Genomic DNA, 27,471 nt, shown 5'->3' with positions numbered 1-27,471 from the left:
ATATGTGGCATTCATGGCTCTCTCAGCCAAAAAGGTTCCCCACCCCTGCTTTAGATACTTCAAATTCTGTTATTCTGAATATATAAAAATATTTCTATCAATTCAGCTTGGCATGGAGTGAGAGGGTCAAGAACTGGAGACTGTGCATCCAGAGCTGAGCTTACTTCTGGGGGCCTTGGGTTCACTTGTGTCGCTTCCCCAGCAGGGGCACAGCCGGGGCAGTGTTCTTACACGTCTAGAGTTCCTGCTAGTCACGCCTCAGCTTCCTTTTCCTCTGTCCTTGACCCGATCTCACCAAACCCAAGGAACTCACACTTGGTTGGGCCTGCATCACTTACCACGTGCTCGCTGATGTCTCGGCAGAGGCCGGCGGCCTGCTGGCGCTGATAGTATTCCAACTGCTTTTCCGCCAGTTCCACCCGTTGCAACAGATTCTCAATAAAGTCCTGGAGCCGAGCTTTCCCTTGAACTTCCTTCTCAGCTGCTGCTTCGAGGAAATGGTTGAATGTAACAACTTCTCTGAAAGGAAAAATGCCAGGAAACAAAATGGAGAAATGAGACAGGAATTCATTCATTCACCACATATTTACTGAGGGTCTTCTCTGTCGGGTACTGCCCTGGGCTATATGGTCACGGCAATGACAAAAGAGATAAAATTCCATTTTAGTGATTACTGTTAGTGATTATAATTTTACTAGGAGACAGCCACTATAAAATATACAAAAAATACATATGCCAGGTGGTGATAAGTCCTAAGAAAGCTGAAACTGGGTGCCAGGGGACAGAGAGTGACAGAGGAAGGGCAAGGGAAGACCTTTTGGATGAGGTAACACTTGAACGGAGTGAAGCAGGGAACAAGCCATGCGGAAACCTGGGAAGAGGTCAGTGGGAGCATGCAGATGGGTCAGAGGCACAGCACAAAGGCAGAGTGAGGAAAAGGAGATCAGTGGGAGCAGGGAGCCAGGCAGGCCCACAGGTCACCGTGATGATTCCTGATTCTATTGTAAATAAGATGGGAAAGCAATGGACACTATTGAGAAAAGTTCTGACTTTTATTGTAATGGCTATCAAGGGAGAAAAGACTATAGGTAGGAAAGGTATGAAACAAGAGACGACGCTGAATGCTTAAGTGTATAAAATGTGTCACCTTATACAATAGTAGGTTTCTGAGCCAAGAATCAAACAGTTCAAGAAATGCTATCTTGGTAGATCCAAGTTCCATTGGGAAAGGTGTTTTAGTTGACATAGGAGAGGAAATGGGCAAGTACCCTTCCCTAAAAGGTTGACCAGAATACCTCAAACAATACTCCTTTATCTATGCAATTCCTTGTGGATTCACAAATCCAGGGTGAAAAAGGTATTACTTCCTTACTATTTTATATTTTCTTTTTATTGCTCACATTTCTGGTAGCCATCCCTGGAACACACATATACACATACACTGGTGCTTGGCCTTTTTTTCAGGTCAAGTTCCAGGTAATCAACACTACCAATAGGTGTAGAGCATCACAATTCTCATCTGAATTGTCTCACTTCATAAGAAATCATAAAGATCTTTTCAACCATCTCCCCTGCATGTTCCGCCACCCCAATAGGGGGATAATTAATTCCATTAATGTTACTACTTATTAGATAAAGTACTTTCTTTTGGATCTTCAATATCACTCTCAGCCTTCAAGGAGTAACTCCTCATTCTTCTGGCTATGCTCAGTATATGCAGATGCAAGATTCTAAACAATATTCTACCACCCCCACTCTGCAGCACCTTTCATTGTAGATAAATAATTCTTATTTTTAAAATCTAACCTCATGCAGTTGTTCTAGAGTCAATTAAACTCACTGTCTTCTCTGAATCTTTTCAACCTCCACTTAATCTTTATTTTCCACTGAACTCCATAATTTCTTAAAAGCAGAAACTTCGCCCTGGCCGGTTTGCTCAGTGGTAGAGCGTCAGCCCAGCATGTGGATGTCCTGGGTTTGATCCCCATCAGGCACACAGAAGTGACCAACACAGAAGTGACCATCAGCTTCTCCATCTTTCCTCCTCCCTCTTCTCCCCCCCCCCCCACCGCCTGCAGCCATGGCTCTACTGGAGCGAGTTGGCCCTGGATGCTGAGGATGGCTCCATGGCCTCCATCTCAGGTGCTACAAGAGCTCAGCTGCTGAGCAACAGAGCAACAGAGCAACAGCCCCAGACGGGCAGAGCTTTGCCCCCTAGTGGGCTTGCAGGGTGGATCCTGGTGCATGCAGTAGTCTGTCTCTGCCTCCCCTCCTCTCACTGAATAAAAACAAACTAACAAAACTAAAAAAGGAGAAATTTCAGGGAAGGCCAACTCAGGAGTCACAGTTTCACAGAAAGTCTTTGCAAAAGAGCTGGTCCTGGCTTCCAGCTCCTTTCTGACTAGTCAGTAAGCTGCTTTTATAGTTAATGATTTTTCTCTCACAAATATATATATTATGTCACACTTAGCCATACTGAGAGTTCCTATAGAGTCAAACATATCTGTAAAACCCGGGGAATTATATTTATAAAAATAAAAAGGAAACTGGTAGTCAAAAATATTTCACTCAAAGAAGTACTCATTGTACCAACCATCATTTTTCTATTTTCCTATCAAGGATCAAACATAAACCTCAATCCCATAATAATCCATTATCTTTTAGTAGACAAGAAATAATCACATAAGAAGAATAAGAGTCCTTTTGGAAAGGAGTTTTCTTTCATCACCAAGTTTCAAGTTTATTTCCAAATGGTTCCGTACAAGCCCTGAATAGAAGACGTGCACTTTCCAAGCTGTTCAGGCCATGGACACAAACCAATCTTCAAGCTCTACAGTCATTCAGCTTTGACCCGCCTCCTAGGTGCGTCACAAACCTTAATGAGCAGCAAAACAGTGGAGGGTCTGTCTGCATGCTACATTTGGTCTTTTCATGGCTCCAAGTTACGGCTGAGATCCTTCGGAGAGAGCATCTTCACAGCTCAAATGCACCACTGAAAACAGAGCTCAGAAAATGGCTGCTACTTCCTCTTCCCAACATTAAGACTTTAATTCATTGGGTGTTAAGCCTCTTGCAGAGACTTTCTGGGGGATATTTCGGATAACTGAATCATGAAATAGTCTCCAAACTGTACATATAGGGAAAACAACCAAATCCCACAACCCTCTCCCCCACCAAAAACACAGAAAAACAGCCCTTGTATTTTTCAATTCATTTTGGTTTATAATATTGACTATATCTCGTTATAATGATATCTTATTATATTTCTCTATTATAATGGAAAATAGGAAAACTGACCTATCTGGAAGGTCTAAATGAGCAAGGGCTGAATCAGCTTTGTTCTTTGCTCTAAGCCCCTGAACACAATACATGACATATAATAAATAATCAATAAATACTTATAATTAATATGTCAAAAGGACAAGGAAGAAACAACAAACCCGCTGACCCATTGCTCCCATCAAACAGAGGTAACTACTGTCCACACTTTTTCTAGTCTTTTTTTCCCCCTCTATGCATATTTACTATTCTTGGGCTCTCTGGTTGTCCTGTTTAAAATTTAAGACAGAAAGAGTTGACAGCTTAATCCCACAGGATTAACATCTCAAAATCAAGAAAACAAATCCAAATGCGATATAATTTATGATTGTGGCTGTATGTTTAAATCATGTAATGTCTTGCTACTGGTTCTATATAAAACTTTTACGAATTAACCTTAATGCTTTCTAGCTGTTTGTGGAGTGTTATGTCATGTTGGAGAAGAGAAACATCTTTTTCTAACTCTCCCCTCATCCAATTATCTTGCACCCTGAAGCTGAGAACTTAATACTCTTTGTACTTATCAACCAACCTGGCACCAATGCTAACCTAATTTTAGTTTATGTATGTTTCAAATCAACTAAAAAAAGAAAAGAGAGACAGTTAAAACAAGCCTCATGATTTAATTTTAAACTCTTTATTTATTTATTTATTCATTTTAGAGAGGAGTGTGTGTGTGAGAGAGAGAGAGAAAGAGAGAGAGAGAGAGAGAGAGAGAGAGAGAGAGAGAAAGAGAAAGGGGGGAGGAGCAGGAAGCATCAACTCCCAAATGTGCCTTTACCAGACAAGTGCAGGGTTTTGAACTGGTGACCTCAGCATTCCAGGTCAACGTTTTTATCCACTGTGCCACCACAGGTCAGGTCTCACGATTTAATTTTTTTTCTGTATTTTTCCGAAGTTGGAAACCGGGAGGCAGTCAGACAGACTCTCGCATGTGCCCGACCGAGATCCACCTGGCATGCCCACGGGGGGGGGGGGGGGGGATGCTCCGCCCATCTGGGGCTTTGCTCTGTTACAACCAGAGCCATTCTAGCGCCTGAGGCAGAGGCCATGGAGCCATCCTCAGTACCCGGGCCAACCTTGCTCCAATGGAGCCTTGGCTGCGGGAGGGGAAGAGAGAGACAGAGAGGAAGGAGATGGGGAGGGGTGGAAAAGCAGATGGGCGCTTCTCCTGTGTGTCCTGGCTGGGAATCAAACCTGGAACTCCCGCACGCCAGGCTGGCGCTCTATCACTGAGCCAATTGGCCAGGGCCTCATGATTTAATTTTAAAAGAAAAGTTACACAAGACAAGGGCTAGAGAAATTCATCATACTGAGATTGTGTTCGGGTATCTGAATAAAATATTAAATAAAAACAGTAACAAACCCAGGGACTAATTGTGGAATAACAACTTTAGATTCCCCTTTCATATCCTACTTCATCTTAACAATATCCAGAAACACTTCTTATTTCCCCGAGGACTTGGGAAATTTCCTGAATGGAAAAGAAAGAATTTAACTACATTACATTTGTGACCTCTTTAATAATTATACTCCAAACAGTAACTTATTCATTGTAATGCCAGCGGCGAGGTCAGGCAGGTTCACACTGGATTCGGGCAGATGGTAGAAAAACGGTGGAGCCAGAAAGGATTGGGCCATTCTGTTTAATAGAGTCTCACAACGGCGGACCAGCACACAGGCAGGGAAAACCGCCTGTCAGGCACACAAACAGCAAAATGGCCCCTCACAGCGGCGGGCAGGCAACCCACCATCCACAATCCCCCATCTCTCTGGAGTGCAAGCACCTGTAGCCTTTTATAGACTATGCACAGGTGCCTCTGCCAGTTGCTTACGCACTAAGCAAGCAAGGTGCTTGCAGCTGGTACACGAGCAAGCAAGCCTAACGCAGCCACCCCACATTTGTTCCGAGGATGCCAATGCAAAGGAGAACAAAGTACTCATTGATATAATTTCCGATTCTGTTAACCTTTAAGAAACTACAACTTGTCACATTTTGGCATAGCATCAAAGCAGAATATTCACTATTCCCTGAAAACAGTATTAAAATACCTCTCCATTTTCCTACTCCATATCTGTGTGAGACTGTATTTGCTTCAGCTACCTCAAACAAAATAACAAATTTGCAACAGATTAAATGCAGAATAACTGACAAGGACCAGCTGCCTTCTATTAGGCCAAGTATTAAAAATATTTGCAAAACTTAGAAACAATGCACTCTTTTCACTAAACTGCTTTGGGAAAATTTTTATTTTTCACAGAAACATTATTTATGTTAGCAAGAATGGATTTCTTATTACTAGTTGTAAATAAATTAAACATAAATGTTGTGGGGCAGCTGTGTTAGGCTTGCTCACGGGTTCACCGGCTGCAAGCACTTTGATTAGTGTATTAGCACGTGGCAGACGCACATGTGCATCACCTGTGTAAGGCTATGGGTGCTTCCCCTGGGCTGTGATTCTCCCAGATCACTCTCCTGCAACCGTGAGGTGTGGCTTTCCTTGCTCCCTTGCCCTTACTGCAAATAGCAGATTTCTTTTATTTATTAGCTCTTCCCCTTTTATTTGCTCTCCTGTCCTTGCAAGCCTCCAATAAATGGGTATGGCCTGATGCTTTCTGGCTCCACAGTTCCTCTACCGTCTTACCTGAATCCAAAGTGGACCTGCCTGGCCTCGACCACGGGCATTACATCTGGTGTAGTGGGCAGGTTTCGGAGCAGATGGGTATGGAGCTGCCAACATCCTTAAAGAGTGAGGTAGAAAAATGATCACTATTCTCCAGTGATTGGTTCCCTGTGGCTGTCCCTTTGGGGTCCTAGACTGGGTGTTTCTTACAGCCCTGTGAGAGGAAACAAAGAGCTCTGTGCAAGAGGCAGCCCAAGGTCAAAAGCTCTAGGGCAGGGGTCCCCAAACTACGGCCCACGGGCTGCATGCGGCCCTCTGAGGCCATTTATCCGGCCCCCGCCGCACTTCCAGAAGGGGCACCTCTTTCATTGGTGGTCAGTGAGAGGAGCAAATTGACCATCTCATTAGCCAAAGGCAGGCCCATAGTTCCCATTGAAATACTGGTCAGTTTGATTTAAATTTACTTGTTCTTTATTTTAGATATTGTATTTGTTCCCATTTTGTTTTTTTACTTTAAAATAAGATATGTGCAGTGTGCATAGGGTTTTGTTCATAGTTTTTTTTTATAGTCTGGCCCTCCAATGGTCTGAGGGACAGTGAACTGGCCCCTGTGTAAAAAGTTTGGGGACCCCTGCTCTAGGGTGAGCTGCGGACCCAGAGGCAACAACAACATGAGCTGAAATGGTCACTGGAGAAAGAGCTACAGATCCAAGAATTGCAAGTCAGACTGCAGGTTAAGAACTAGCAATGGTGTGAACTGGAGCCAGCACTGGAGCAGGAGGCCTACTGGGTTTGAGAGTTGCAGTGTGAGGTGCAGGCTGAACACCAGCGGAGTCTGGAACTGGAGTGGTCTCTGGAGAAAGAATTGCAGGTTTGTGAGTTGCAGTTTGCCTTGGAAGCTGAACATTGGCAGCAACAGCTGTTGGAGAAATAACTGTGGGTTCAGAAGCTCGAGAGTCAGCTTCAGGCTGAGAGCCAGCAGGTGCAGGAGCCAAAGCAGATGCAGAAGACAGAGCTGCATTCCTGCCAGCAGAGTGACTCTGAGTTGGTGGGAGCAAGAGTTTCCAACTCCTCCTCTTCTGAAGAGGGAGACTCAGGCTGCAACTGCCATCCGCAGACTCAGAGCCTGGTGGGTGGTCATGAAGAAGGTAAAATCCTAGCAGCAAAGAGTCCTTCAGGGGCATCCACAGCCTCTTCCACAGATAGTGGAGCCCTCTGTGGTCCATCCCTATACCCAGGCACAGCTGATGGAGTTGGGGGTGCAATTCAGGCAGAAACCCATGAAGCCGTTGGCAGCCTAGCTACTGAGGTTGTGGGACATAGGGGTGGATGGCATCATGCTCTCCAGAACAGAGATGGAGGAACTGGCCACCATTACCACACACTCCTCTTTGAGGCAGCATCTTCAGGACTGCCATGACAACCCAGGAAACCATACCCTATTAGAATGGGTGATGGCTGCCATTCGTATGGTCTGGCAGAATGCTGGAGAATTGCCAGGGGAAGTGAGTTGGTGGCAGTGCTACAGTGAGTTAGTAAAGGTTCTTCGGGAACTAGATATGAAGAATACTGCTTTCAACCCAGGGTCTCGTGGACCAGACGAGGAAGTGTTTATGGCCAGGATGATGGATCTTATCCTTAGCAGTGCCCCATCAACCCTTCTTGGGTCACTAGTGGCTATCCTGGACTCCTATGTGGGACAGCCTATCAATGCGGTTACACAGATGGCAGATTTCGGGGAGCCGGAGGTAGTAAGGAATCACAAAGCTGTGAGAACTGCTGCCTGTGCTGCCCCTCTGACTAGCAAGAGGAATGGGCCAGTGAAAGTTACCCGAACACAGATGTGGGTAGATATAATTGTGGCTGGGCAGGTAGGGAGAAATTGAATGGCAAGCCTAATAAGGTTCTTTTGGAGCTTTGCAGCAGCTTAAACCGGGACAGAGATTGCACCCGCTGAGACAAATGGCCCCAGCAGCTACCAATAGAACGCGTGGTACACGGGCAACATGGTTACAAGATTATATGATAGAGACTGCTGAATGAGAGGAGGACCCCCAAGACCCGCTGTTACAGTTTGTATACGGGGAAGGCCAAGGGACCCATCTAACAGGGATGCACGGGGACTAGAGGCTGCATGTGGAACTGACTATCCACTGGCCCCCTTCTAATGTACAGCAGGTATTGGCCTTGGTGGATACAAGTGCAGAATGTTCCCTCCTCTATGGAAACCCAGAACTGTTTGCTGGGACACCAGTGGCCATTGACGGTTTTGGGAGCCAAACTGTTCAAGTTGAGCCAATAACTATTCCATTGGGGATAGGGAGACTGCCTCCTAATAGGAGTATATGTATCTCCTATTCCTGAATATATACTGCTCACAAAAATTAGGGGATATTTCAAAATAAATATGAAGCAATAAAAAAAGCATTTGATATTTTTTTATTAAACAAGAACATCAGAAAAGCAAAAGACAAGTTAAAGAAAGTTGTGCAATAATGTAAATGAGATGCAAAACCAACTTTTATTTCATTGGTGAAAATGCACTATACAAAAGGCTGAAAGTACTGGAGTATCTGCACATTCCTGATCCCCTAATTTTTGTGTATTTTGGGGGTAGATGTCTTACAAGGACTGTGGTTGGAAACTACAGCCACGGAGTTCCACCTGTGCATCGGGTCATGAAGGCAGTGTTGCAGGGCTATAAAAAACACCCAGACCACAGCCCCCAAAAGAAGAGCCTCAAGGAACTATATGCTGGAGAACAAGGGCCGCTCCTCTATCCCACCATTCAAGAGTGCCGTGGCCTCCACACTGATCTGATCCGAATCCTGCCCACTATGCCAGATGTAATGCTGGAAGGTAAGCCCAGGCAGGCTCACACTGAATTCAGGCAGATGGTACAGCTGGAAAACGTTGGGCCATTACCCGTTTATTGGAGGCTCGCAGAGACAGGAGAGCGAATAAACAAAGAAAAATCACTTTTGCAGTGGAGGGCAAGGCATCAGGAAAACTGCCCCTCATGGCGGCGGCTGAGGGAATCAGGGAACTGCACCTTGCAGTGGAGGGAGAGTGATCTGGGAGAATCGGCACAGAGGGAAAGCCCCATAGCTTTCACAGAGACACATATGTGGCTCTCTGCCATGTGCTCACGCACTAATCTTGCAAAGTGCTGCAGCCAGGAAACCAGCAAGCAAGCCGAACACAGCTGTTTTCCCAACACCAGGGGCCAGTCCCCTGTTTCCATAAAGAGCCAGGGAGTCAACACCTCAGGCTCTACAGGCTATATGATCTCTGTAACAACTACCCAATGTGCCTACTCCAACTGATGACATGTAAATAAATGACATGGCTCTGTAACAATAAAACTTTATTTTACAACTATTTCAGTTCATGGACACTGAATTTTGAATTTCCTATAATTTTCATATACCATGAGTTACTACTTTTGTTTAGATTTTTTGCATCCATTTAAACATGTAAAAAAAAAAAACCCATTCTTAGCTCTCCACAGAAACACAAAGCAGGCTGGATGTGGCCGCTGGGGGTGTGCTGAGCCCTGAAGTAGGGAGAGAAGCAGACCTTAAAAGCAACAAATACTGAAATAAACATGTGATTATAGAACTGAGCTCAATGTAATTAAGAAAAATAATAATATGATGATGCTGTCAGACAGAAAGGCAGAAAAAACATGGTTTTGTTTAAGGTTCTCAACCCTGTGATTCAGGATTCTATGTGAAAGCTAAAAGACCAGATAAGAAGATAAGGAAAAAACTGAGGGAAATTCAACCAGGGGGGTGGGTATAGACAGCTCTGGGGAAATTCACTAATTCTAGGCTACTTCTAGCCCCATCTTTGACTTCTTCTTCTTTTTTGTTTTTTTAAAAGGTTAAATACGATTATGGCTCTAACCAGTTGGCACATCGGTTGAGCATTCATCCAGTATGTGGATGTCCCAGGTCTGATTCCTGGTCAGGGCACACAGGAAAAGCGACCATCTGCTTCTCTACCCCTCCCTCTCACCCTTCTCTTTCTCACTCTCTTCTCCTCACATAGCCATGGCTTAACTGGTTCACATGCACTGCCCGGGGAGCTGAGGATGGATCCATGGAGCCTCCGCCTCAGGCACTAAAAATAAAAGTAGCTCTGCTGTGAGCTTCAGCCTAGAGAGGGGTTGTAGGGTGGATCCCGGTTGGGGCACATTGTGGCAGTTTGTCTATCTCCCCTCCTCTCACTTGGCAAAGAGGGAAAAAAAAGGTTAAATACCATTAAAATAAAGGTTTTAAGATTCAGGGTGAAACATGCTTATTTAAAGCAATATTTGGTACTAAGGGAAAAAACACTAGTATAGTACAGTGGTGCCTTGAGATAGGAGTTTATTTTGTTCTGTAACTGAGCTCATAAGTCAGTCAACTCATATATCAAACAAATTTCTCCTATTTAAAATAACTGAAATAGATTTAATCCATTCCAGCCCTGTGAAACATCCCCAAACCATCCTAAATTATGAAAAAAGACATTTTTAATTAAGAAACACACATACATGTATACTTCACCAATGCATAACAAAATATATGAAATAAAAGAAAAAAGTGTTATTTAGTACTGTATTCTTACCTTGGAGACAGACAAGTGCAGCTAACGGAGGTGAATGGCAGAGGAGGAGGGAGGGAGGAAGGGATGCAGGCACTGTAGACACGTGAACTAAAACTGCACTTTCTTAACACTAAATGTAAACTAAAACTGCACTTTCTTTACTTAAAATGAAACCACAAAAACTTAATTGTAAAAAAAAAAATGCACTTTCTTAACTTTAAACTTAACCTAAGCTTAACATTACATATTTTTCATTTAATCATTGCCTGTTTTTGCCTTTTTGGCTACACTTTCGGCACTTTCACTTGCAGGACTTTTGAATAAAAATCTATCCAAAGAGGTTGGTTTTTGCCTGCTTTTTAAAATGTTATGGAAATGTGACAAACAAGTATCATTAAAAAGTGCTGAAGCACAACCAGCTGAAATTTTTTCTGGGTGTTTCTTTTCAGTGAAACTTGAAAGCTGCTCCCACATTGCCAGCATGTCTTTAATTTCACTTGTAGAAATCACTTCCTCCAACTCTACCTCCTCCTCACTACTAATCTCTTGCAGAAGCTCCGTATGTTGCATCATCTGTAGCTCCTTCAACTCCTCAGTTGACAGTTCCTCCTCATGTTCCTTGACAAGCTCGTTTACGTCACCCTCATCTACCTCCAGACCAATCGACTTTCCGAGGGACACAATCTCCTCCAACGCTTCTACCTCGGTCTCGGTCTCTGGTTCGAATCCTTCGAAGTCCCTGTCTGCAACAACATCAGGCTATAACTTTTTCCATGCCGAGTTCAAGGTTCTTGTAACCTCTTGCTATGCCAAGTCAACAATGCATAAACATATCACGATGTTGTAGTGATCTTTCCAAAACTCTCGAAGGGTTAGAATTGTATTCTCAGTCACCTCAAAGCAGCGGCAGAACAAGTGCTTTGTGTAAAGCTTTTTAAAGTTGGAAATGACCTGCTGATCCATAGGTTGCAAGATTGAAGTCGTGTTGGGTGGGAGGTAGAGGACTTTCACAAATTTGAATTCATCGAGAATGCCATCTTCAAGACCAGGTGGGTGGGCTGGAGCATTTTCAAGGATTAGTAATGCTTTCATCGGGAGTTTATTTTCTTGAAGATATTTCTTCACTGCAGGACCAAAGATGAGATTTACTCATTCAATAAAAAACTGCCACGTAACCCATGCCCTAGCTTTGGCATGCCACATAACCTGCAGTTTTTCTTTAAGAATTGTGTGAGTCTTAAAGGCTTAAGGATTTTCGTAATGATACACTAGCAGTGGCTTTACTTTACAGTCACTGCTACTTTGCATTTGCACACAATGCAAGGGTCAGACTGTCCTTCATGGGTTTATAGCCTTCTCTTCTGCAGTGATGAAAGTCCTCCAGGGCATTTTTTTCCAAAACAATCCTGTTTTGTCACAATTGAGTGCTTGTTGAGAGATGTAGCCTTCCTTTGCGATAAGTGCAGCAAAACGTGCGATGTACTCCTCAGCTGCCTTAACGTCAGCACTCGCAGCTTCACCATGCCTCACCACCAAGTGGATGCCAGACCTCTTCTTGAAATTTTCAAACCAGCCGTGACTTGCCTTAAACGTATCTTCTGCTGCCTCTTTTGAGGTTGATGGTTCTTTCTTCTTCAAGTTGCCATAAATAATACATGCCTTTTCACATATTACAGTCTCCGTCACTGTATCTCCTGCCAGCTCTTTGTCTTTCACCCACACCAGCAGAAGCTTCTCCATTTCTTCATGGATATTTGTCCTTAATTGAGACAGAACTTTAGTTCCTTTCGCTGGATTTACGTTCTTGATGGCATCCTTTTGTTTAAGGATGGTACAAATTGTAAATGTATTGCAGTCGTACAGCCTTGCCAGTTCAATCACTCGTACACCACGCTTATGTTTTTCTATTATTTCTTGCTTTACTTCTATTGACATCATTCTCTTCTTCTCACCACTGCCCTTTACACTCATTTTTTTCGGCCCCATGATAGCACACAAAAAAGTTAGTAAAAAATGCAAAAATGATGCAAGAACAAGTATAGCTCACAAGATTCGACTTGATTCTGAGGGTAACATGTGAGAAAGAACGAGATGCTGGTGTTGTGCTGCTGATACTGGACCCATGTGCCAACGCGCCAACTAGTGGCAGCTTCCAGAATCACAACTCGTATCTTGGAATTTCGCTTGGATCTCGAACAAAAATACAGACCGAGTTGCAGCTCGTATCTTAAAAAATTTGTATGTTGGTCTGCTCATATCTCAAGGTAACACTGTATACAAAAGTGCCCTGCAGTTCATTATTTTGCCAAATGGCTTGCAGTCCTCAAAATCTGTCATTATCCTGAGATTTATAGACATTCAGAAACAAACATGGGATAAGTAAGCACTGAGTGAAAAAGCCCTTTCAGTACAACGCTTTATTTAGAAAAAATATTTGTTCACTCATGCATTCATTCATTTACAGGATGGCCACACAATATGAAACATAGATATTATTTCATTTCAATTCACTCGATTACTTATTCTGAGGTGGATTAAAGACAGATTCATTCAGAAAAATCCAAGACATACTATCATGTGAACAACACACATGAGAGCAGGCAAAGAGATCGAGGGAAATACACATTAACAGTGGTTTTCATTTTGACTTTATACAGGCATTGCACTCTGTATTGTTAATGAGGGTTAACATACCCATCATATCATATACTGTAATCTACATAAATATTATGTTTAAATATTCCCCCATATTTTCAGCTTTCATGGCCATCCTGTAGTTTTATGTTCCTTGGGCCTCATTAATGTATATCACATAGCTCTCTGCTCCAGCATCAGTGAACTCCATTCAGCCAGATAAATTTCTTTTGCACATGCTGTTCCTCCTTCAGGGTCCCGCCACCTGCTGTTCCCAAGCACCCACTCTTACTGGTCCCTCCAACATTAGGATTCTCCTTCTGAGCTTTCCCAGAAACAAGGCTAGGTGTGGCTTAGGTGACCTGCTGTGTAAAATCAGTGAGTAAAATTAGGGACCCAGCCTGACCAGGCAGTGGAGCAGTGGACAGAACATTCACCTGGGATGCTGAGGACCCAGGTTGGCTTGAGCGCAGGCTCACCAGCTTGAGCGAGGGGTCACTGGCTTGAGCGTGGGATCATAGACATGACCCCAAAGGTTGCAGGCTTGAGCGTGGGATCATGGACATGACCCCATGGTCACTGGCTTTAAGCCCAAGGTCACACACTAGTTTGAGCAAGAGGTCACTGGCTCAGCGGGAGCACCCCGCCCCCTATCAAGGCACATGAGAAAGCAATCAATGAACAACTAAGGTGCCCTTGATTCTTCTCATCTTTCTCTCTTCCTGTCTGTCCCTCTCTCTCTCTCTCTCAAAAATAAAATTAAATTAAATCAAATCAGGGACCCTGCCTGCTCCTTCACTGTCATACCCCCAGCACCTACTATGAGGCCAGCGCATAGTAGGGCCTCAAAAATTTCTGCTGAATGCATGAAATGCGCAACTACATCTCTAGTTGAAAATCTTGAACTGATGAAAAGATCTTTAGGTTTCTTTTTATCTTTTTTCAGACAAGTACTAAGGCATAAAACCAATAAGCAACCTACAATACAGGTACATCTTAATAGGAGGGAGGGTAGGATCTAAAATTGATGCCTTTCTTCTACTCTTAAACAACATTTTAATATCAGCTTCTCCTCCCAAAGGCAAAGCTCTACTAAGTTATTTAAATTTCATTTTACATTACTGATTTATGAACCTCTTCAGAGGTATATGGTAAAAATACCTCCGGCTAAAAATAGTCTAGCCATTGATCACAGAGCACTTCAGAAAGACTGTAATGCCAGCCACAAGGTAAACCCCAAAGTCAGACTCAACCGTCTCTGAGCACCAGGAAGCTGGCGGCAAACTTGCAGCCCGGGGTCCACTCCTGTGCACCCCAAGGGGCCCATGGGGTGGAATGTGCACCTGCCGCACATCTGGGGCCATAACATCTCTACTTTTGTCAGCCCTCTGCTTTGCCTAATCTTTCTTTCTTGGCTTCTTTGAATCAACCAAGAAGTATATATTCCTCATTAAGGATTTAAAAAATGAGAAAGTCAAATTATACTTATTGGTTCTAAATAGATCAACACTTACATTCTAAGCTTCTCGGGCTAAAAATCTGTGTGTGGGGGGGTTGTGGGGGGAGAAGAGGGAGAGAGTGAGAAAATGAGAAACAGAAAAACAGAAAAAAAAATTAGGTCTCCAAATTTCACCATGTGATATCCCTCAGAGGACATATCTGATATCAGATTTTCCTACGATAGTTTATGTCTTCATGGAACATACCCTGGAAAAAGAGGACCTCCCCCCATGATATAAATGCATTAAAATGTGCAGCAAATGACCCCTTCCTGTCCCACTGAACTCTATATCTAACATGATTTCTCTCGGCCTGCTTCGTAGCTCAGCATCAGCTTGGAGACCAAGTTGCTTACTCACTGCTTTAGCTCATCAAAAATGGGAAAGATGCATTTAAGTGGCAAGAGGGTTCGGCTCTGCAAAGCAAGTTATCAAATCAAACTTGCCTTTGAAAGGCCAGTGCTCCACAACCAGCTTTGGATTGAAACCCAAATGGACATCACCTAGGTCAGGCCACCCCTATAGGTCTCTTTTATCATACTCCTGATGATCTATCTGGTCAATGTCTATTTTACCTTCTGGTGCATTCCTGCCATGAAAGCCGGATCTGGACTCATTTGGTCGACCTCTTGTTTGACCAGATTCTAGAACACTACTGGCAGTCAGCGCCCCCTCAATAAAGATTTGTCTTCTGCTGTTGACTCCACTCTGGAGAACAGGGCAAATGATGAAGGAAGAAGGGAAAAGATTGTGTCATAACTCACAAGGAAGCAGGATGGAAACTGAAGATGGAATTACAAAGAGGCCCTTCAACTGCAACCACCGCTTGTTCCACCCCAACTGGGCAAGGACATGCATTAAAGCCCTCGTTTTAAGTTAAAAGTCCTGGGCTGGTACTCCAGAAGCTCAATATCATAACCGTACCTAATGACGCCACTATTTCCCCACTTCTCAACACCTATGATGCCAGCTGACATTTTCTTTAATCACATCTGAAAAATAAATGATGTCATCCTGGCAGCCCTTTCAAAATAGCAAAGAAGCAAGCCCATTCCAAAATAAGCCTTGATTCAGCATTACTTAAGTTTTGATGCTTTGGACAAAGAGCACATTTTCAAGTCTGGCTGAGACATATTGAATTAATAGAAAAAACACTCAGCAGAAAGACAGGGAGTTTGGGTTCCAATTTCAGCTTTGACACCAAATTTTTGTCTTTGAGTGAGTAGTAATTCCACTGCTTTGGGCCTTACTTTCCACATCTGTAAAATGAGGGTGTCATCCTGAAGGAGAGAGGGGATACTTTCCAGTACTAAAATTACAGTCCCCTCAGGGGTCATCTTTAAACTCCCTGCTCTCCTTCAAGGTGACTATCCTCTGGCTACCGATGCAAATTCTGCTCTTTGCTCTCACTCCTTCAGTGTGGCGTCTTAAGTAGAAAAGTCTGTTGTCTAACTTTTCATCAACTTTGAAACCATGGCTTATATTTAAGTACTTGCTCAACGCCCTGGGTTTGAACATGAAAGTGTTCATGAATATACTGATTTCTTCCCATGTAGAGTACAAGCCCCTTAGGGAAAAATCCCAAGAATTTTATGTTCCACACACCTCACACGGTGTACAGAGCTGGGCATATCACAGGTGCTCAGACAGGATTTTCCAAACTTACCATCAGAAAAACGTGCAAGTAAATTTAGGATTACTGTTATTACACTGATGTTCTCCAAACCCCAGGTGACCAACACGGCCAGGAATCAGCTACTCCCCACAGCCAGCCTTTCTTGTTAAGGGATACCTCACTGCAAGGTTGGCCAGGATTGATTTACCTGATTACAGGCAGCACTACCCTACAGCCCTGAATACTCTTGAATAAGTAAATACCTGTTTCCATAGGACTTTTTACATTGCACAGACTTTGTGATGACAATGAGAATTTTCTTTCTTGAATTGTCTCCAGAAGCATACAGGTAAGTCTCTACAAAAGTACATCAAGTTTCACCAGCACAGAGGTACAAAATAATGACAATTCAAGCAATCTCCTCTGTTACAAAGCATATACATGACTTCTACAACCTGAGGTGCTTCAGTCTACAGACGGCCTTGAGATAGAATCGACCCTCAGTCCTTTATTTCATTTTGAAAGAAATAATTTTAAAGTTAAGGGAAAAATCCATAGGCAAGAGAAACTCATGTGATTATTAAATACTAAATGTTTGCTTTTTTTTTTTTTTAACCAAATCTACCATCTGTGTCTCAAAGCGTTCCTGGAGTTTAAGTCAATTTCAAATGGTACTTTAACAGCCTACTTTCTCTCACAAATGGGCTATGAGAACTCCTTTAAGGAGGTTTCACAGGAGCACACAGCTCTTGGTAGGTTCCTCGGCCAAACAGCAGCTTCCCACATCTGTCAAGTCATGGGTTCGGTGGAAGGCTCAGCTCTGTGAGGAAGCGCTAAGGAGAGAAGGGGCATGACCCAGCCAGGTAGGTCTAGTCAAATCAACCCAGTTTCAGTGGTGTGGCAGCTGGGCAGCTGGCTCGCTCTGCCTCCCCATTCTAGGTGGCTGGGGGTGCAGTGGGGGCCGCAGGGAGGCTGGACATTGTAGAGAGGGCAAAGGCCATAATAGCTATCTCAAACCAAGACCTCCACTGTCCTTCCTGGAAACAAGACTCCTATTTTATGTAGAGAAAAAAAAATGATTATTTGAGGCTTGAATACAGAAACTGATGAAACGGGCCAATTGAAGGCTTAAAAAAATGAAGACTTTATGTTTAAAAAGTTAAGGCCGTTTCCCTTATTTTCATTTAAAGTGTTCTTTGTTTTTTAATGACATTGCTTTCTTTGTTCTGGTTGTCCAAAAATGTCATATTAAAAATCAACTCATAATCTACCCCCAGATATATTCACAAAAACGTGAACAAAGATATATGTACAAGGATGTCAACAGAGACACTATTTTTAAAATGGAACAAAACCAGTATTCATCAATAGCAAGCTGATTAAATCATCTGTGGTGCATCCACAGCATGGAACACCACCCAATAGCCAAAAGGAATGGCCGAATTCTATGTTTAGTGTATGAAAGATGCCTACAATATACTATAGTCAAACAAAAAACAAACTCCACACACAAGTGGCAGATAATATGTGTAATGATTCCATTTGGAAAAACACAGTAACTGTGTGTATAAAGTACACAGGGTTACATGCGCATAAGAAAGGTCTAGATTCTAGAAAACCATTAGACTAGAAGACCAAATTAGACTCTAGAAGGACCTTCACTGAACTAAACAGTGGCTATCTCCAGAGGATGGGGGAGGCTATGCTTAGAGAGGAGGGAGGACATTTAACACATACAATTCTACCATGTTAATTTTTTTACAAATATGTATTAGTTTTTCAACTGGTCCTCAAGTGATAGCATTGGATTAACCATAACATATTATCATTATTGACCTATGCATGACCCACTTTTACTCTTGTTAACCAGTTCTTTTTAATGATAAAGCATCTTGAATCCACTATTCAAAATATAAGTTAGATCCTTGAGCATGACCTACAGCTAACCATATGATCCTCCTGCCATCATATTGTCTTTCCATACTCTACACAACCACACCAAATACCACATCCATTATTACTTCTAGATATAATAAATAAAATACAACAAATAAATAAATGCAAACATTTGGTTACCTTTTAAATTCACGGCTCTTGAATCAAACAGAAATACCACAAAACTAATACTAAGCTTTTTTATATACACAGGGGAACCCTATCTGCCATTTTTCCAGTGGTGCGATGTTTGTTACCCTGGTGGCCATACGGGTTAAGGTGCTTAAATTCCCACCAGGAAACGCAATTAGTGAAAAACATTTTTTCATTAGATAGCATTTCCCTAAGATTAGAGCAAATCAGTGGCTGCTTCAATTCCATCCTCACTATGTAATTGGAAAAATGCCCAGTGGAGCTGAGCAGGCTTCCCTTCTACACAGAATGTAAGCATTGAGTGATAATGAGTGACGCTCTCTTTCATATACAGGGTTTCTCAGCCTCTTACCAAATGGAGGAAGTTCTAATTACTACATTTTGAAAGACGGCACTTACAGAAGAGTGTCACGGGGAAGAGAAAGAATGAAATTAAGCAAATCTCTATAACAGAACTTAAATTATTTGTAAACTTCCCTTCCAGGATGTTTTAGTTTACCAATTTTTATGTCCTTTCATTCTAAGAACTCCAAGCCTCCTTTTAAAATTAAATCATCATAGTTCTGGAAGTTCTAGCCAGTATAATTTGACTTCAAGTTATACTATAGAACCATGATAATCAAAACAGCAGGGTATTGGCAGAAAAACAGACAGACAGACCAATGGAACAAAATCAAGAGCCCAGAAATAAAACCACAATGAAGGAGCCATGAACACACAATGGAGAAAAGAAAGCTTCTTCAATAAATGGTACTGGGAAAAATTGGAAAGCCACATGCAAAACAATGAAACTTGACTACAGTTTGTCCCCCTGCACAAAAAATTAATTCAAAATGGACCAAAGACCTAAATATAAGATCTGAAACAATAAATTACATAGAAGAAAACATAGGTACTAAACTCATGGACCTTGGCCATAGAGAATCCTTTATGAATTTGACCCCAAATGTATGGGAAATAAAGACAAAAATAAGTGAATGGGACTATATCAAACTAAAAAACTTCTACACAGCAAAAGAAACTGATAATAAAACAAACAGCCAACTAAATAGTAGATGATATTTGCAAACAACAGCTCTGATCAGGGGTTAATATTCAAAATATATAAAGAACTCACAAAGCTCAGCAACAAACAAGCAAACAATCCAATTAAAAAATGAGGAGAGGACCTGAACAGACACTTCTGGAAGAAAACATACAAATGGCCAACAGATACATGAAAAGATGCTCATCTTCACTAACCATTAGAAAAATGCAAGTCAAAACTACAATGAGATACTACCTCACACCTGTTAGATTGGCTATTATCAACAAGACAGGTAATAATAAGTGTTGGGGATAAGGAGCCCTCATTCATTGCTGGTGAGAATGCAAACTAGTACAACCATTATGGAAGAAAGTATGGTGGTTCCTCAGAAAAGTAAGACTAGTTCTACCATATGACCCAGCAATCCCTCTGCTGGGTATCTACTCGAAAAACTCGAAAACACTGGTACATAAAGACACGTGCACCTCATGTTCACTGCAGCATTATTCACAGCAGCCAAGGCATGGAAACAACCAAAGTGCCCTTCAACAGAGGATTGGATAAAGAAGATGTGGTACATATATACAACAGAACACTACTCAGCCATAATAAATGATGTCATATTGCCATTTACGACAACATGGATCGATCTTGAGAACATTATACTGAGTGAAATAAGTAAATCAGAAAAAGCTAAGAACTGCATGATTTCACACACAGGTGGGATATAAAACTGAGACTCGCGGGCATAGATAAAAGTGAAGTGGTTACCAGGGGGAGGCTGATAGGGGGGAAGAAATGGCAGGGGGAAGAAGGGAGTAAAGAGGGACAAATATACATTGACAGAAAATGATTTGACTTTGGATGATGGGCACACAACATAATCAATAGTTCAAATGCTATAGAAATGTTTACCTGAAACCTATATACTCATATTGATCACTGTCACTCTGTTAAATTTAATTTTCTAAATAAAAAAAATTTTTTAATTAAATCATACATATGTGTGTGTATATATATATATAACATGTAGACACACAACAGTGTGGTGACAGCCATAGGGAAAGGGGGTGGGGGTATGCTGAAGTGGGCACAGGGGGTAAAATGGGGACAAAAGAGACTTTGGGGCAATAGGCACACAATGCAGTGTCCAGAAGATGATTTAATGAGTTTCACACCTGAAACTGAATAAATTCAATAAAAAATTAATTAAAACTAAATCCAACATTCTACACTTGGGAAATATACTATATTATTTTGTATACCTTTTTAGTTTGGGCTGAATCCATAACTACTGATAAGGAAATGCTTTTCCAAGTTTGATGATTGTTAAATTATTAGCTGATAACCTACAACTTATGAAAACCAGTGTCAACTCCTTGCAAGCAGTCATCATGACTTACTCTAGCATGACGGAACATCTTACCAAAAGAAAATCCTTACACTTCAATCCCAGAAGCACAGCAATATCAGAAAGTTTTCTCTCTGGGTTACCTACAGTCTATTTCTTCCAAATAAAAAATGTTCACTGAATGGATTCTCAGCAATTGGCATTTAACTACAGCAGGCAGCAGATAATCCAAAATGGCAAAGAAGCCAAAATTATTTGTATTCAGAGCATACTTTTATACTTGAATAATACAGCAAATCATGTTCTTGACATTATCACATGAAGATTGTCAAGAAGTAAGGCTCCCAGCACATCCCTTCTACCCTCCCAGTCAACGCCCCCGCTCACAGTGGGTGCTAGGAAGGCACCCACCACTAAAACAAGGCACTACTCCTCTCTTTCAAAACATTTTCTGTTCTTTACAGTTTCCAAGGTGACAAGGAATTAGACACCGACTTTCAGGTTGCTGAGCTGCAGACCAGACGCAAAGAGGGGTAAGTGATATTAAAAGCTCCGTGCCTCCCACATTCAACTATATATATCAATGAGATATGCAGTCAAGGTACCTGAAAGTAATAAAAACCAAACCTTGCTTAACATGTGCTTATAACCTGGGGGTGGGTGCCCAAAGCACAGGGGTTAGTGCCACTTACTCTTCTTTCCTGAGAAGCTCCTCCTCGGATTCCGTCAGACGTTGCCTCAGCCCCGCGATCATCTCCACGGCCACATCCACCTGTCTGTTCAGAGCCCGTTCTCGTCTCTGAACTTCCTGCTTTTTCTGAGTCAGCTGGACAAAAGCTGCCCGGACTTCCAACAGCTCTGCAGTTTTCTGGGCCAACTCTTTGGTGAGTTTATCAATTCTCTTCTCAATGGTCCTGTCCACGGCCTCGACCATCTGATTGAATTTTTCTCTGACATGGGCCTCGAAAGCAGCTTTGGTGTCTGGGGTGGGAAGTCCAGGACTGGACCGAGGCTCATCCAGAGAGTCAGCACGTAGGTCCACGGCAGTGTAGGTCTGCACGTAGGACACAGGTCTCTCTGCCACCACCTCAAATGGCTTCCTGTCCTTGGAGTGTTCGTGTGAAATGCTATACAAGTTAACATAGCTGGGTTTCTGCTTCACCACGTTGCCACAGCTCTGCAATTTTCCCTGTTTCAGGGGTTCTGAGGAAATGACTAGGTCTGTATCTTTGAGGGATGGAAAGAGGCTGCATTTTGTCAAGAGGGTTCTTTCCTGGTAGCTGTGACTGAATTCCAGATGGGCCCTCAACGACGACAGGCTTCTAAATCTGGTATGGTCTCCACACCTTGGGCAGCGGAATGGCAGACACACAGCAACATTCTCCAAAGACTCCTGCCAGGGGTATCTGCTTTCTTCAAAAGCCTTCTGTTGCATTACTCTAGAAGTCCTAAGCAGGGGAAAATAAAACAGGTAGTTTACATGTCTGCTTAAAAAATGCCACTGAAATGACTGCTGTTGCTCATCTCCATGAGGGCAGAGGTATTTCTTGGTTTCAAGTGACTTTTGCATATAATCTTATAAAATTCAAACATACAATCCTTGGGCCAAATCCAGCTACAGCCACTCAGTTCCGTATTGTCTACTGCTGCTTTTGCACTAAACTGACTCCCTGACCTGCAAAGACAAAAATACTTACTACCCGGACTTTACAGAAAAAGTCTGCCCATGCTTAGTGAAGATAAAAAGAGTGCGTCTTTTACAGATGAGGAAACTAGAGCACAGAGGTAAAGTAATTCATTCAAGGCCAGATGGAATAATGGCAGACCCAGAAGAGGATTCAAGTTTCCTGCCCTCCTGAATTTAGTATATTAACTGCAAAATCGTGCCTTACTTTACTAACAACCTGAAAAGCATAAATTCAAAAAATGAGGAAAACTCAGTATGAATTGTCAAAACAGGTCCCAAAGGAGCAAGCTCAGTGGTCTTTAGGAAAGATATTATTCAAACTAGGTGCTGTGGTATTTCAGCACATGATCAGCTGAAATTTTTTCAACCTGTGATTTTTCCCCTTAATTTTGTCCTTTAATTATTGCTGTGATGACATAAATCAAAGTGTTGTCATAAAGAACAATGGCTTTAAATACTGGATAAAATAAAATTTAGGAACCCAATGTGTCAAATATTATTTGATCTAAGTGAGGCCATGGCCAAGACTTTATTAAAATAGTGTTCTGAATGGATTTGTCTGATCCTATTTTAAGGATTAATCTCTAGACATCAAAGACAACCTCTAGAGATGGCCAGTGTTTGAACCAGGTAGGCATCATCAGCCTAACTCTATTAATAACAGGAAGTTCTTATTTCCTAGTAGGAATTTCTTATCTCAGGCCTAGCAACAGATGACTGCTAGCAAATTATTCTGCAAGTAGCACAATCTCTATTTTCTGCCAGGAATGATTTCTACTTAATGTAAGAAGCATTGGGCCTCCAAAAGAAGGAACTCAGCTAAGGGTCTAGGTTGAAACGTGTTGTTATTGGACCTTCAACCTCTTCAAAAGCAAAAGTGCACATGGTTGCCAGATAGGCAAAGATTCCAGGTGAATAAGCCTCTGGCAGCTCCCTCTTCCTGTGCTACACTGGGCTGTTTAACCGCCGGTTTTCTGGGACGGGATGCAAACCCTGGCGGAAAATGCAGCTGAGAGGTGAAGGAAGGGGAAGGCAGGGTTCTAGGGGGTAAGGGTACGTAAGGGGTGGCATTCTGGAAGCGGGAGTATACAAGCTTTTTAAGGGCCCAGTGGAAACCCCAGTCCACAGCGGTAGCAGAAAAGCTCAAATTTCCTTTACCTGAGATGGGAAGGCAAGGAGCCCCGCCTCTGGGGTCCCAGCTCTCCCCGCTCCCGCCTCGCAGCATGCCAGCCCCCGAGTGCCCAAGTGGAAATGTGCGCTCACGAGTTCCTGCAGGTGAGTGCCAAGAAGCCCAACTCCCCATCACGGTGAGGTGAGGGGACCTCGTTTCCAGCCTCGATCTGCCCCCTCTGCCGCGCCCCCGGGGCCCGGCGGCAGGCGCACACGCCCGGCGGCCGCCACTTACCCGACTTGTTGCTGCAGCTGCAGCTGCTTCTGCTGCTGCTGCGGCTGCCACTGCGGCCGGTGCTTCTGCTGCGGGAGCGAAGCGGTTTTCAGCAGAGCCGTAAATCAGGCTGAGCTGGGCCCGCTCCCACCCGCGCGCACCCCGGCGCCGGGACCAACGGCGTCCAGGGCGGAGCGTGGCGCGGGCTGGCGGGGGTGGCGCGCGTGGCTGCTGAGGACCTCGCGCGCCGCGGGAGTGGACACCCAGGGGATCTCGGAGCGACGTGGTCGCGCGGGTGACACCCCCGCTCTGCCCAGCTGTCTGGAGCGACGCGTCCCTTTCCCCAGCCGTGGAGCGGGCTCGGGCCCCAGAAACGCTGAGATCGCACCCCGGGATAGAGAAAGAGGAAAAGCGTGTTCGGAGGCGCTGCGCTTTCTCCAGGCCCTGGCAACCTATTTTGCACTTTACAGTTATTAGGAAACGGGAGAGCGTGGATGAGAACGAAGCATGATGCTGGGCATTCTCTTCGAAAACCTGCCAGCAGGAAGGTCCCGGTATTTATATTCGAGCCACTGCATCCTAAGCAACAGGGAGAGGATGTCCCAAAATAACTATCCTAGAGAGTCTGCTCTAGCCTTCCTAGCCCAGTGTCCTGGTGCTAAATTAACTAGCAGAACCAAATCTAGTAAACTATATGGATTGTGAATAAATAAAGCAACAAGACTCTTCTTACCCGCATCCCTGTCCCTGAGAGACACGCCCTTTGCCTCCTACTGAAGCTAAAATCTGTGATCCTAAGAGAGGTATCTTCCCTTCTGGAGGGCCCTAATGACTCAGCTTTTTTTTTTTTTCTTAGTCTGTTTTGGGATATTCCTAGTCTATCTCTTGAAATATGAAACCAGCATAAAAGTTATTGTTGGGCTTTCTTGTCAAAAGGAGAGATTGTTTATCTATAGACAATTATTTAAACACATCTCAGGGCATTCTGCTCTCAGGGGTTACTATTACATTTCAACACTGATTTTTCTCTTTTTTTTGGAAAAATGAATCATCACATCACTGTAATTAAGTACCCAAGCTCTGGAGTCAGCCTTGGTTTAAATAGTAGTTCTAGGACCTGTGTCAAATTACTAGAGTTTTCTGTTGCTTGGATTCCTCATCTATGAAATAGAAATAATCAAGATCAACCTGTTAACATGGTGGTGAGGATCAAATAAGGTGATTAGTATAAAGCACTCTCTGACTCAGGGATACACTGATAAAATAAGCTCTCGTTTTCATTTCAGTTATTATTATTACCACAAAAGAGGGGCCTACATATATTATAAATAAATAAATAGCCTGACCTGTGGTGTCACAATGGATAAAGTCTCTGCTGTGGTCGCCAGTTTGAAACCCTACGCATGCCCAGTCAAGGCACATACTACCAGTTGATGTTTCCCGCTCCTCCCTTTCTCTCTCTCTCTGTCCTCTCTCTAAAAATCAATAAATAAAATCTTTTTTTAAAAAGTCAAGATTAAAAAACTAAACAGTAAAAACAAGGGACATTAATATATCATATACACTCATTTCCACATAAAGCATAATATGCAATTGTGGTGGGGTATATTCTCTTTGAAAAGATTATACTTCATTGAATTTATCTCATGACTCAAAAATATGTTTATTCCAAGAATCAACTTACTCAGTAAGAAAATTTTACATGTTCAGGATACACGTAATGAGGGCTAGGTTGTCTTGGTCGTGAGAATACCCGGTAAGCCACTCTCAGGGGCAGCCTTTCATCTATCTGCTTTCCAACAAAGTGCTCCAAAAGTATGGTATGTTCTCCAGAAGAGAAGCTCTTGCATTCAGGCTGTTTCTTTCTTTGGTGGCATCCTCACCTTCTCTGGTCCTAGAATTTATCTCATATGATATAAATGAAAGGATGTAGATTTTCAAAGGCCTTTACTCACCTTGAAAATATAAACAATATGTATTATCAACCTGACCAGGCCGTGGCACAGTGGATAGAGCATCTGACTGGGACTCAGAGAAACCAGGTTCGAATCCCCGAGGTCGCCAGCTTGAGCAGGGCTCACCAGTTTGAGCCCAAGGTTGCTGGCTTAAGCAAGGGGTCACTTGGTCGGCTGTAACCACTCCCCCCCCCCCAATCAAGACACATAGGAGAAAGCAATCAATGAACAACTAAGGTGCCGCAACAAAGAACTGATGCTTCCCATCTCTCTCCCTTCCTGTCTGTCTGTCCCTATCTGTCCCTCTCTTTGTCTCTCTCTGTCTCTGTCACACACACACAAAAGAATACAGTTGTCCCTTGCCATATTGCATTTCACTTTTCGCGGTCTCACTGTATGACAGATTTTTAAATTGTATATATCTAATTTTGGATCTCAGATTTTTGGCTATATTGCGGGATTTTGCTGTATATAGGTATTTTAATATATTTATTATTTTAATTATTTTTGTGGTAAAATAAGCAAAATAAGTGTGGGAAAGGTTAATAACAGTGTGAGAAAGGTTCATAAGAGTGTGGGGAGGGATTATAACGCCTTAAAATATATATATAAATAATAAATATAAGGTCGCTACTACGCAGATTTTCACCTATCGCAGGCATTCTGGAACCTAAACCCCCCACGATAGATGAGGGACCGCTGTATGTATTATCAAATAATTATGGAGCGGTTGTTCTGTACAGGGTCTAGACCTGAGCATTGTGAGAGATTCAACCTAGATTGACAGGCATTTAGGACCTTATAATTTACACTAGTTGTTCTCAAATCCCAACCCCCCCCCCCACACACACACACATACACACATACACCAGCAGTTAGAGCAGGGGTCCCCAAACTTTTTAGACAGGGGGCCAGTTCACTGTCCCTCAGACCATTGGAGGGCCAGACTATAAAAAAAACTATGAACAAATAAATCCCTATGCACACTACACATATCTTATTTTAAAGTAAAACAAAAAGGGAACAAATACAATATTTAAAATAAAGAACAAGTAAATTTAAATCAACAAAATGACCAGTATTTCAATGGGAACTATGCTCCTCTCACTGACCACCAATGAAAGAGGTGCCCCTTCCGGAAGTGCATGGGGGGGGCGGATAAATGGCCTCAGGGGGCCACATGTGGCCTGCGAGCCGGCAGTAGTTTGGGGACCCCTGAGTTAGAGTGTAACCTGGTAACTTGTTAGAATAGAATTGCAGATTATCTACTTCAAGCTGGATCTACTGAATCAGAAACTCTTAAGGTGGGACCCAGCAATCTGGTTTGAAAAACCCTCCAGGTGATTCTGATGAATGCTAATTTGTGAATGTTTGGTTTACAAGTTGTTCATACATTGTCTACAATAAACCAGATGTGTCATCTCCTTCCTTGATTATTATGTTTCTCTGTGTTGAGCTCTGTGCTAAGCACTTTATTATCTCATTAATCCTTTCAGAAAACACCTGTGAGACAGGAGGGCGACCTTGTACACTCAGTTTTGGCCACATGGGTAACCCTTTACCTCTTTAAAAGAGTCCAGCTTCTTTCCATCCCAGGTCTCTCTTTTCCAGGTAATGACCACACATCTCTCAGGGCTCAGTATCCCCTACCCCAGGAGTCTTCTCTGACATCCCCAGGCTAGCTTAGCTCCTGCTA

General features: G+C 42.9%; 1 protein-coding gene across 1 annotated transcript in view; it reads right to left on the bottom strand.

Moving 5' to 3' along the window:
- Positions 1-23,975, bottom strand: part of ZNF365 (zinc finger protein 365) — a 33,762-nt gene extending 9,787 nt beyond the window's left edge. The window contains exons 1-3 of the mRNA XM_066243593.1: positions 23,842-23,975; positions 21,442-22,197; positions 339-519 (exon numbers count right to left, since the gene is read on the bottom strand). Coding sequence (XP_066099690.1) covers positions 339-519; positions 21,442-22,184 — 924 coding nt within the window. The 5' untranslated portion in view covers positions 22,185-22,197; positions 23,842-23,975. The remainder of the gene's footprint in view (positions 1-338; positions 520-21,441; positions 22,198-23,841) is intronic.
- Between the last annotated feature and the right edge of the window lie 3,496 nt (positions 23,976-27,471).

The sequence above is a fragment of the Saccopteryx bilineata genome, chromosome 9 (genome assembly GCF_036850765.1).
Source record: "Saccopteryx bilineata isolate mSacBil1 chromosome 9, mSacBil1_pri_phased_curated, whole genome shotgun sequence".
Lineage (NCBI taxonomy): Eukaryota > Metazoa > Chordata > Mammalia > Chiroptera > Emballonuridae > Saccopteryx > Saccopteryx bilineata.
Note: the sequence above shows the minus strand (reverse complement) of the source record. Positions and strands in the feature narration are given on the sequence as shown.